The 12,659-nt window shown below is 38.8% G+C and overlaps 1 protein-coding gene across 1 annotated transcript in view; it reads right to left on the minus strand.

Moving 5' to 3' along the window:
- The window catches only part of LOC308147287 (phospholipid-transporting ATPase ABCA1), a gene marked incomplete at both ends in the record, with an annotated part of 155,069 nt that extends 142,795 nt beyond the window's left edge, over positions 1 to 12,274 (minus strand). The window contains 6 exons of the mRNA XM_080519394.1: positions 2,959 to 3,156; positions 3,831 to 3,958; positions 6,057 to 6,178; positions 6,308 to 6,449; positions 6,655 to 6,748; positions 12,209 to 12,274. Of these exons, the coding sequence (XP_080375520.1) occupies positions 2,959 to 3,156; positions 3,831 to 3,958; positions 6,057 to 6,178; positions 6,308 to 6,449; positions 6,655 to 6,748; positions 12,209 to 12,274 (750 nt within the window). The remainder of the gene's footprint in view (positions 1 to 2,958; positions 3,157 to 3,830; positions 3,959 to 6,056; positions 6,179 to 6,307; positions 6,450 to 6,654; positions 6,749 to 12,208) is intronic.
- Between the last annotated feature and the right edge of the window lie 385 nt (positions 12,275 to 12,659).

Genomic DNA, 12,659 nt, shown 5'->3' on the forward strand with positions numbered 1-12,659 from the left:
TGACAAATATATATTTAAGTGATGAAAACATTTGTTTGAATTAAGAAAGCAAACAGGTAAAAGCTGGATGACTTTTGCATGTCCTCTGTTGAGTTGCATATTTCAATATTTAAATACATTTTCTATCGAGTCTTCTGTGAGGCCTGTATTCTGAAATGACTTCCAAAAAATAATCCCAAAACAAAATTGTAAAAACGTCTAAATCACCGTCTGCCGCTCAGTACCTCTGTGATAAAAACTGACTTCTCCTCTTGTCCTTTTCTTTATGCTGCTCTTGTTGTTATCACAATCATTCAGTGACGTCGAGTCTTAAGTGTGAAGGCTTGATGTTCTTTTCCATCCATCTGCTTGAGGCGCCAAAGAGCTTTTCCACCATATCTTGTCCAGGCTTTCCTTTTTATTTCTGTGTCTGAAAATGCCCGTGGGCTTAAATTGTTCAAATGCTCTCCCCAACGAACTTCCTGCCTTATCACTTATTTATTGGATTTGCTGTCCCATATATTTTCTCTCAAAGATAAAGTCAAAGAAAAGTGCAGGCTTTCATCATCCCAAAGGGAACCAAGAGATTTAAAAGGAACTCGAGAAAACACTGGTCCTAATAAATAATTCCCACCTGATTGCATGGATTTGAGTAAAATCATTGGAAGACATTCAGAGGTGGACGTGACAGAGACAATTCCAAAAGCAAGGACAGTAGAAACATGAATCTGCCCTTCTGTCGAAATACATCGAGATAGTGTTAGTAAAAAAAACAGGTGCTGGAGGGTTTGGACTTGAATGATCCATTAACAAGGTTTAACTTTCTTTCTTTCTTTCTCTTCAAGTCACAGAGTTAGACAAGCGCAACATTTAACTTAAATTTGCTTTTCCAATTGGATGGCACAGAATATTGTCTTTATATTCAATTTGCTGCAAGTCATGCGAGGATGATACTTTCATCAAGACGTGAAGATGGAATATCCAAGTTGAAAATGACCTTATGTGGCCATTTTCCATTTCTTTTTTTTCCTTTTCTATGCTTCGAATTAGGGGGAGTACCTTCCACTCAGAAAACCCTTAAAAAGAAGACTCAACACAATATTCTGGACTGCACTACTGTGGCATTTCGTTTTTGCTTAGGTGTAAAATTCCCAGCATCACATCCAATAATTTATGACCATAACCATCAATTTCAGCAATTCTACGTGGACAGGATAGCCCAGTGGCATAAAGTGGTTCACTCAGCAGAAGAACCACTTTTTTTTTCTGACCTCACTGCACTTACTGGAAGGCACTGAAGATAGAAACTGTGAGGAACAAGAGGAAAGACACTATAATCCATGGAGATTGTTTACAGAGAAGCACGTCATTTCACGCTGTTCAAGACATTTTTTTTTTTCTTCTACAAAGCCTAATCACAGTAATCACACATGCCATGCCACAGCGCTGGTTCTGGTGTTTTGGGTTCCGTCTTTGCTTAGGTCTTACTGAATGTTTACCTTGTCTTTCATTTATGTTTTTTTTCCCCACTCATGGTTGAGTTTTCACTGTTCTTGGTTCATATTTTGATGTTTGCCTGTGTACATATGCTGCGGCTATGTCCTTGTCAATGCTCACCTGCTTGTGTTCCAATTTGCATAAATTATTCCTTAAATTTTCTGGAGTTCTAGTCTTTGAATCTGAAATGCATAGATTTTTTTTGTATTCATAACTCATTTCGTCATATGTGCAGCTCAGTAAAAAGTTACATTATTTATGAGATATGCAGAACTAGGAAAAGCAAGAATAGTTTTTATTTTAAATAACCTATTTTTCTGAACCTCCTTTCTTCATAAATAAAGCTTTTGTACAACATGATATTATTGTATTATTGTTGGTAATACCAACTTTGTTTCACTATATATTGATTTGATACTCGAAGGTATTATAAACCCTTGTGAAATGTCTGAGGAGACTTTTGCTGAAGTTATATTGTTAATTGGTTTCTGCCTTTATTTCTTGCCTTTTATTCAAACGAAAGCTGAAGACTAATATTAAAACTCAAAGATTTACACCAGTCAAAATTCCTTTTACTCAAAACTATCTGTTTAGCCAGTGTAAATAAATGGTTTTTTTTCTGCAAGTATGCAAAGCATCATTAAACAACAATAATATTAAAGATGGTTTCAAATACTCCATTGTGGTACACTACCTAAAGAAAGAAGTAAGCCAGCTTTATATGAGCTGCAACGTGCAGCAGTCATTGCTTCATCAGTTCGCTACTCTTTGAAGATCCGGATGAGCGCAGACTGCAAACGAAATTTGTTTTCTATCACCACATCTGGGCTCCTGAATGACAGACGACGGCGACTGGCTCCAGCTACCGACAGCTGTAAGCTGTCCAGAAGCTGCCAATGACTCAGCAGAGAGTAATATAACATGGCAAAATAGTGAAGTCCAGGTGTGGGTGTTTGGTGGATGACTTAAGACAGATGCCATGCACTTTCTGAGACTACAAACTAGAATATTCTCTGGTCAGTGATGGATCACAGGCATTGACAGTGCTTAACAGCAACACTTTTTTTTTTTTTGCCCCCATAAATTTCACTCTGATTTACAAAGTAGAGGTTCAATGCTTTGTCAGACACAATTACTTGACTGCAGTGTCTGTGGTTGAAATATTACAAAAGCTTTAATTTACATTTCAAAAATCACCTCCGTTAGCACTGACACTGCAGTTTGGAACAAGGCTTGATGTGGATGACCTTTCTGGGCAGGAAATAAAAGCATTTTGAATATTGACATCTTGGCCAGTAACACCGCTGTGTCCCCATCAGACCAATCAGTGTAAACACAGTTCCCAAACACATTGACTTCCCAAGATTTGTCAAAACCATACTAATTGTGCCCAAGGTACTTTACATTTAAGCTTTATCAAAGTCAAATTGGACTTTGATAAAGTTCTGACTGGTTCTGCAGGGGACTGCGAGGAAAGCTTACCTCGGAAAGTACTTTCCTCCTGTCCAGGTTTTGCAGGAGCACTTGCTGGGTGTTAATCAGCTGCTGTGAAGTGAGGGAGCAGCTGACATTTTGAAAAGACTCCTTTTCAGCCTGGTTGCTGAATTGGACATACTCATCCAGATCTTGCCCTTCACATAGGATACTCCTCAGGTCGTTTGGCCTTGGGAAGGCACGCATCTAAAAAATAAATCTGCATTTTAAGAAGCATCATGATTTATGATTAAAAGCTTAACATGTATGCACAAATGTCAAAGTGACATTAGGTGACTTGTGACAGAGTATGGCATGTGAAGTGGATATTTTACTATGGAGGAGCACACTGTAGTTCACACCAGAGCCCATTGCAACCATCAAACATTCTCCTGCATCGTTGGAATCTTTTAGTCACTACAAAATGTATTTAGCTGTCCCTGTCATCTTTGTCAGTGAAACATAATCACCTTCTTGCAGTTAATCTGATAATACTCGGTGCGTTCAGCACTATCAATTGGGGAACATTCTGAGACAAAATACTTATTACACTTATTACAATCCGTTTCAGTCCAAATTGCCTATCCTTGGCAGCTTCAAAACACTTTTTGCTCAGCAAATACTAGAGAATGCTTTGATTGTGACTGTCAAGACAAAGAGTCCCAGAGGCGGCTCTTAGCCAGGACATTTTTATGTTGGAATGTTCAAACATGGCCCTCTTGGCACATTCGGTCTTTTGAACACTTTGGTAACATTTAGCACTTTTCATTTACACAAGGTGGTGATGCTGGTGGTGGTGGGGGATCTACTTTGTAAGTAGTTTGAATTCTGTCTGGTGGTTTTATTTTAGCATGCCAGCAGAGATGTGGAGTGATACTTACTGGATTGAGTTGAATTTTAGCATTCATGAGGCTTTGGATCACCGATGGTGGTACTGATAAATCATCTTCCAGGTAGGTTGAGAAAGTTTCATTGCTTCCCAGAATGCCCCTCAGGAAAACTGGTTGAGCTTCAACATAAAAATGAAAAACCATTAAATCACAGTTTATCATCAGTAGTTTACTTAATGTTTGAAGGTATGATATACACAACTGGTAAGATATGGAATACATGAACGGGTAATAATTAGTTTCTTATTAACCTGGGTCTCATTTTGATAGTTTTGGACATTAATCCTCTTTACTTTCCATCTGTTCAGTAGATATTATGCAGCCAAAAGCCAACTACTGCACAAAAATCAGAATGCATGCAAAAACCTTTGTGTTGTTTGTATTTGTTACTGAAATGAACATCTATCAGTCAAACATTGAGAGCCAGAGAAAGCAGGACAAAAACCCTTCCAATACAGAAGGTTGATCAAAAAGCACCGCTGGATTGACTCAGATGTTGAAAGGACAAGGTTAAAGCTTAAGCCCTGTCTTTAAAGTCCCTGAAGCACAGCTGCTGAATGAAATGTCACCCCAACACGTACACATATTAGTCCAACAGATGAGGATAAGAATATAACAAGAAAATAACTACCAGTATGTTTCATGTGTGCATATGTTATTGGTCCCTGTTACAATATTGGTTGCTACATGGGTTATTATGCAGGTTTGTTTTGATGGGAATTTGATTTGAAGAACAAACTCGACATGGCAAAGCTGAGGATGTTTATGTTTTCACAGTAAGTGATGGAAATGGACAGATTGAGTACATCAGATGGACAGTTCAAATTGGACAGCTTGGTGGGAATCCGGGAGAAATGATGTTGATGTTTGGAGGCGAGATGATAGAGAGACTTTCATAGATGGAGTGAAGGAAGACATCCATGCGATTGGTGAAAGGAAGGAGGAAAGAAGATACAAGAGACAGCTGAACCTTAACAGCAAACTGCCGGAAGAATAAGAAGATTGTGAAGATGATTTGATTCACTAGCCCAAACAGTCAAAGATATTACCATGATTTAAAGTAATTGTCTCATCCCTAATGTTGAACATGCGTTTTCCTCTTGCTGGGATGTCGGCATGTGTGGTTGAAATGATGAAGTGCTTATGTAATGAAATTATCACTTTGGCAATTGTAAAAGGGGAAAGTCAGCCAATTATGTGGATGGGGGATGAAGGGGAGGAAGTGACTCATGCTGAGCCATCTAAAGCTCAATTAAGATAAATGTTTGGTGAAAACAAGTGGAATTAATCACAGTCTTTCATAGTCTGCTTTCACCTTAGACAACAGGCTGTGATCCCGACTGAAGTCGTATTACTATGCGCCCCATGACTACAGAGCCATCAGCAGAAATTGGCAGGGTTAGATTACAGGGAAGCAGAACATGGTCCGTGTGCTTCCTGAGCACAGTTGCCTTTTTGATTGAAGTGACCACCTGAGTCTTTTTAATCAACCCATGGTGAAAACAAAAAAAAGAACAACACAATCACCTTTGCCTCCATAGTCTTTTGATAGTTCTCCATTCCCCATTCGTGTTAATGACCTTTTGTGCTCTCGCTTCAGACAGCGAGTCCCATTAATTATGCCCAGGCTTAGATCTTTGATGGATTTAATCTTGTATATTACAAGCCAGCGACCCCAAGATGCAAATGGCCCACAAGCCGCTTGTTGAACAGCAGCAGCCCCCCTCCTCCCCTGCCTTTTTGCAAATTAGGTGGCGTATGAAAATCTGAATATCATCAGGCTAAATGAGCCTAATGCAAAGCAGCAACTTATCAAGACAAACGATCTGTCAGTCTGCACAGCAAATTGCATCATAAATAATCACACGCCATTGTTTTTGAGGGATAAAGGAGAATAACAAATCCTCAAACTTGTCATCCACATGAAGGGGATACTTTCCTTGATGAAGAGTACTTAACAAAAGCATAGCAGAGTTATTGTTGCTGAGGCAGAGTATTTACAATATCAATTACTTTTTGAAACATTACTCAGTGGCAATTAAACTTTTACACAAATAAAGAAGAAAGTACTTTTTGACCTTACTCTTCAATCCGCTCATGTTTTTTGGTGGTAAAACACTCACAATAAAGCTTATCTTGCAACGAGCATTGTGTTACAGTACATCAGATAATGTGTAATGCAATTAGCACTATCATCGGCATTCAAATAGCCATTACCAGGGTTAGACAGTGGCAGGACAGAAGCCCACTGCTCAATGTCGTCTACGAGCAACCGCGCGCTGCTGAGAATAGATCTGTTCACCAACGTGGTCTGCAGCTCTATCAACATCCCAGAGATTCTGGTTTAACAAAAACAGAGAGAAACATCATACATTGTGAGTAAAGTCTAAAATCCTAACTAAAATGTTGCGCTCCAACAGATTCTGTAATGTATTGAAAGAAAGCACATGGAACATCCCTGTACTTACATGGAGTTGTTGAAGTTATTGACTTGGCCTGGTGTTTCCCCTGGAGTTGGATAGTTCAAACAGGGATTGTCGATATTACACATCATGCCCTGAAGCCAGGGCAGCACGCCAGCTGACGGCATGGCTTTGTTTGGATAGTGACCTGAAGGAGCAGAGATGAACATTTATTATTCCACCAACCTTTGGGGATACATATGGAATAACAGCACAGGCAAAGTTTGCCCTTTTGCTGACATCAATTATTTCCTTAAACAACAATAAACATATTTGTGCATATTTAATGGATTGATGTGGAATAGGAACTGAATGTGTGATGTGTTAAATAGCTCAAAGAGGCCAGTACTCACATTGGTTTTTGTATAATGGCTGATTGGTAGATCGCACCCACACGAGGATGAAGAAGAGAAACAGAGGCCAGACAATTTCAGTGACCAGCCGCACCTGTACAAAGGACAATTCAGTTATATTTTATTTTCTGACACATTTTAATTGCCATCTTGTAAATGAGCAGTATTTTTTATTGGCTTTGACTGAAGAGCTTGACATTTGGGAGAAGGTTTGTGCTACGTCTATGTGACCAACGTAAGGCCAGCAGCCAGTTGGTTTTCCTTAGCAGCACTATAAACTGACAAATGCCACAAAATGCCAAGATATAGTTCAGACCCTAACCTCACTTCAAACAGTAAAATACCCTTACTACATTTATGTTTTAGGTGGTTTAATTAATAAATAAGTGAGCTTTAGTGGTGTACAAAGGGTAGATGGATTGTATCACCTGTGAATGGAGCCAAGGTAGTATTTCCTCAGTTGTAATGTTTGTGTGATGCTAAGCTAGGTGGCCAGTACATTTTAACAATGGAAAACGTACAAGGTATAAATAAACTGAAAGACAAATTACAGGATAACATGAATTGAAAATACAAGTTTCATTTTCCAATCCTATTTTTTTAAATATTGTTCCAATGTTCCAAGCCTTAGGTGCCTTGTGTGAGGGATGTGTGAGGCTATTTTTATCCGTGTTGACATATGTGCAATGTAGACACAAATGCCCAAGTCCATATGTTGTGCTTTTACTTTTGCTATCACCTCAAGCAGAAGACTGAAACAGCTGCCCCTGCTTGTGATTCCCTAAGCTGAAGCCTTCACGCACTCCTTTACATCTCTAGCTACACTCAATCCTCTCCTGGATGAAGAGTGTCAACCAATTCCCTGCTTTAATACCACCACTTCATGCCTGCCAGCAGGTAGTGCCCCATGTGACACACTGGGTTTTTATTCCACCCTGGGGAATGGGTAAAGAGAGAAAGCAACAAAGCACAAACCATGAACCTCAAGGTTTTACTTCATTTTTCTTCCTTCTCTGGTTATTCTGATAGAGAGTATATACTTTATATATGTGCCCAATGTCAGGGCAATATGTTGTCCTCCAAAAGGAGAGAGCAGCAACCACAGAGGTGATGTCTAATAAAATATTTTAAAGCAGCACCCTAAAATAATGCTACAAAACTCCACATCAGAGGATACTTGTCAGAGACTGACAAAGGATGCAGAGAGAAATACAAATTATTTAATTCCATATACCCAGTTGCGCTATACATTACTGGAAAATAAACTAAAAACAAAACAAACAAAAAAGGAACAACAGGTAAAGTGTCCCCAAACAGAAGTTTAAACTTTTCATTGTATGTTGGTTTTTTTAATCTCAAATTTTAAAAAGAATCTTTAAAAAAAAACAAGCTATTTGCCACTGCCAATACAGAAATGTTTTATTTCATTTGGGTTTTTTTTGGTTTTTTTGTTTTCTTTTTACAGAAAAACAAGTTACCTCATAACAGAGAACCCTGAACATATTACTGTTGTACATTTATTTACCTGGTGATGTAGCCGTAATCTGTTGTTGCATTATGTATCTATTTATTTGCACTGCCCGTTCTCATCCACCAGCTGCCTGCCAATATATAATTTTCTCAGGAAAATTACTAAAATAATGCAACATCTCTGCAGTTGTGTTCTTGATGCAATGACAAGTTTTATTGATGATGTTTGTGAGTTCCGATTCTTTTGTGTCACCTGAACGCACCGTTAGAGCGAGTTGGCTTGTGATTGGTTTAGAGTGAAGAAGGGGGCAGATCAGGTGAGCTTGTGGAGCACTGCGGGACACTGCAATAGTAACGCACAGTGACTTGGACAAGGAACTTTAATCTGATTACTAGTTTATAAATAGTAACGCGTCAGATTACGAAGTAATGTGTTACCAGCATCACTGCTTACAATACATTTAATATTTTAAATGCTTGATGGATTTCAAGGGTCTGGTCTCTATGTTGTCTTTAGGGCAGTTTCAAGCTTCCACATAAACCAAATATGCTGCATATTTATTTTTGTGATCATTATGATACAGGAATATGCTTCATAAAAGCACAAACTCAAGCAGTTCGTCCCTTTGTGGACTTTTTCCTATCAGCAGAAAAATACACAAACCTCATACAGTGCTGTATAGTCATATATTAGAGTGCAGAAGTCACGGGGCTATAGCTCATCTTTCTTCGACGGCACAGCTCATGCCATGTGCCATCTAGGCTTTTATGTGTCCCTCACCACACCATCACTCACCATCCCACACCCCTCCGAGCCCTCTCTCTAACCTCAGCTGACCCGATGGGCCTGCACACTCATCTCTCCCAACATTTCTAATAAAGTGACCTGCTCAGGGGCATCAGCTGGAAAGCCCCAGTGAGCCACTCCCTCCCTCTCTCGCCTCCATAAAATGTTCAGGCATTGTATTTAATGACATTTTGCCACAGATAATAAGAGAAGACATGTTATTCTCTTCATAATTAAATGGGAGGGTAGGCAGAGGTGAGGGAAATTTATTAACACACAGTGTGCTCCTTGTTATGCCACAACACCGCGGAAACCTTACGAATTGAAGTGAGAGTTGAGCACACTTTATTTAGCTCAGTTGGTATTCAGGCATAATGTGAAACTTCAATTGTGGAATTCATCAGTGACTTGCTGATGAGAAAATAGCAGGAAATCACATTTCATATATTTCAAAGGCAACTAGACAGAATTTCAAATTCACTTCTTTAATTCCATCCGGTCTGTGTGTGTCAGTGGCAGTTCTGCTGAGAGGGTGAATTATCATAATATATTCCAAAGAAAAGGCATGCAGAGGGAACACAAAGATCATGGGGACTTTTTCAATGTCTGACTCCCCAGGCATTTGCCATCGGACACCAGAGCCTTTGTGAATAGATAATCTCCTCCTATGAAATTATGTGAAATACTGGACCATAAAATCAGTTTCATGCCTGTTATAAAATCTTAAAATGCTTGGTGAGGCATTCATATAATTGGTCATTAACCTCCACAAGCCCTCCAGAAGCACCATTGTCCTTGCTAGCTCCCACTGGTTTTGTCTAATAACAATATTTCATGTTGACATTGGCCAAATATCCGACATTTCATGCACAAAACTGCCAGCGTCCCCTTACATAGTTCTGCAAGGGAGCAGCTGCATATTTCTTTTTGATACAAAAGGATACCAGCCGGTTCTCTCCGCTGGTTGATAAAATTATCAAAAGAAATGCTTCCCAGATACAACGTTGTAAAATTGCAAAAGCCTCGAGTTATTCAAAGAAAGTGTGAACTTTGATTGGAAGCAGATTTTAATTTTTTTTGTGTCTGTCTTCTGTTCATCTCCAGCAACAGGCACGCTGTTGTGCCTGAACCCGGAACAAAACAAGTGGGTGGATGTTGCTTCGATCATAACTGCAAGGGTATAAATCAAAGAACATGCTGCAGCTCTCACGAACGGCAATATCTCTCTAAAAGAAATGACTCATATGGCTAACCACATTCCTTAATGACTTATTCAGACCCTTGAAATGCTTTTGCAACACATAGTCAACTGTTATCTTCTTGCAGCATGTGAACTCCTGACTGGTGTGGTGTAATGTTTGACGCCATAGGCCATTATGTCAGCAATATATCAATGGTTTATAATGCTAAAGGTTTGGTACAAGGACATAGACATGGTTGTCTGACAGGGCTATATTTCAGTTCAGAGTACTTAGGAAATTCTTGGTTTGGACACATTTCTGTATTTCCTCATTCAAAATCGACACAATCAAGACATGGTAAAATACTCATAAATAGAAAAAGGTTGATGTAAAAACATTATTTCAGGTTATTAAGGTGTAGTCAGATACATTGGTGCTCATAAAAGTTGATAATAATCAGCAAACAAACAGGCCTTCAGTCAATCGTGTTGTGTTTGTTTATTTCATATTATAGTTTACAATTCATGTAAACACTGCTAAAATAAATATTGAACTTTACATTTTTGTTTTGCTGGCTTCAACTTCTCTTCTGGAGATGTTCCTGAGTTGTATTGAAGATCTTAGGCCCCATTTGAATTTATACATTGTTTTTGTTTTAGAAAGTTTCACCCTTGCATAGCGACATTTTTAAAACGATGTCCATTTACAAGGAAACAGCAGAAATGGTGAAAAACTATTTGGTTTTCATAATGGGCCACTAGTGGGTGCTGTTTCTTGTTTAGGTAATGAAACCACATATGTGCAGAGTACAATAGGCTATGAATATTAACAATGGCACGTACAATTTTACCAAGCACCTTGAAATGCTGTTTGATTTTAAAGTGGGTTTTACATTTCATTATTATTATTATTATTGCTATAAAAAGTTTCTCCTTGGGAGCCATTTTCAAAAAAATTAATTTCCAATGGCTCTGAGCACCATTGCCATGTAAACAGACACCAAAAACGCAACAAAACTTTTTTTTTTCGTTTGAAAATGAGCGAACCAGGTCGTCGTGGGCCTCGAAGGACAATTATGAGATAATGTCATTAGTTACAAATATACAATCACTAATAGAAGGACAGGGATTATCTATCAGCAAATCTTAGTGTTGTGTACTTCACCTCAACCAAGTGAAGTATCAAACAAAACCTCAAATTCATCTCAGGTGTCACCTTCACAATGCAGTTTTGTTTTTCTACCAACAAGCCTTGATGACTACTTTCTGACAAATCTGTCCTCACTCCTGAAAACTGAATCATTAAAAGAGCAAGAGTGTATTTAGATTGGTTCATATGCACTCTTCTGGTGAGCTTCAGACAGTGCATTTTCACTTTGATAAGAGTGACTTCAAACTGTACACAGCAGACATGGAGATGCAGTTTTAGATGAAGCAGATGAAGTGTGGGCAAAAACTCTGAAGTAGCCAAAGCAGTTTTCAGAGTCTAAAGGTTGTAAGAAGATGAGATGATTTCATCACTGAAAGCAGAAAGTTTGTTTAAACTGATAAAACTCGATTGATAAAAGTTGAAAGAGAACATTTAGTGTTAGAGCTATTTGGTAAAAGATAGAAATTAACTATGCTTGATTTTTATTTTTGTGATTACTTTGAATGGCACTTCTATTCAACTTGGACAGTATTTCTTAGGTGAGGTTGCTGATAGGAAGACAATAAAAAAGAGTAAATGCCCTTCAAACAAAGCATTTAACACTCCTGGACCACATTCACTGGAGAGCTGGAAACTAGAACATGAGCTTTGTTCAAGGTAAAGTACTGGCTATGTGACATAACATCCACTTGAGATAAATCACCAAAAATTGAAGGTGACACTTTGAATTGGTTGGCATTAAGGCAAGATTGTTCTTCTTTTCTGGTGGGAGAGTTAGAGGAGGCTTACTTCTATAGGAGCCAATTTTCGTAGTAAATCCTCCCTATTACCGATCCATTCCACGAATACCTTAGTTGCCCTTGATAACACAACTTTAGGACCATCCCCTCATCTCCCCACCATTGCGGACCAATTTTGGCAGATATAGGTTGATTTGCAGTGGGGGGGCTGGTGAGCACAAGTGTACCTTTTGTCTTTTCCGGAGAGTGAAGTTCTTCCACAGGAGGAGAGTGAACTGCGTCAGGAGACCCATTACGGCTTATCCTGGCAATATCCTGCCAAAGCGTCGCTATGGCAACTGGCCCACTTAATAAACCCTGGAGGGAATAAAAGGCAGAGTTTGGTTTTAATACAGAAGAGCAATGCATCTTGGGGGAGTGCCACTAATCATTCACTTCCCCAGGCCTTGGGGCTTATGGTGCAGCACCTGTTCTAAGAATTATTATCACCTACACTCAGCAAATCTCAGGACAGGGCTATGTCTCAGCATGTGGAGATTACGCAGTATAACACTCTTTATTAAGTGCGATGTGGTTGTTTTACTACAATGTGCATAAAAAAAAAAAAAATTTAAAAAAAATTAAACTAAAAAAGGACCAGAATCTTCTGCTTTAATGATGCAATGGAAACTTTATCCT

Source organism: Blennius ocellaris (genome assembly GCF_963422515.1).
Source record: "Blennius ocellaris genome assembly, chromosome: 23".
Taxonomy (NCBI): Eukaryota; Metazoa; Chordata; class Actinopteri; order Blenniiformes; family Blenniidae; genus Blennius; species Blennius ocellaris.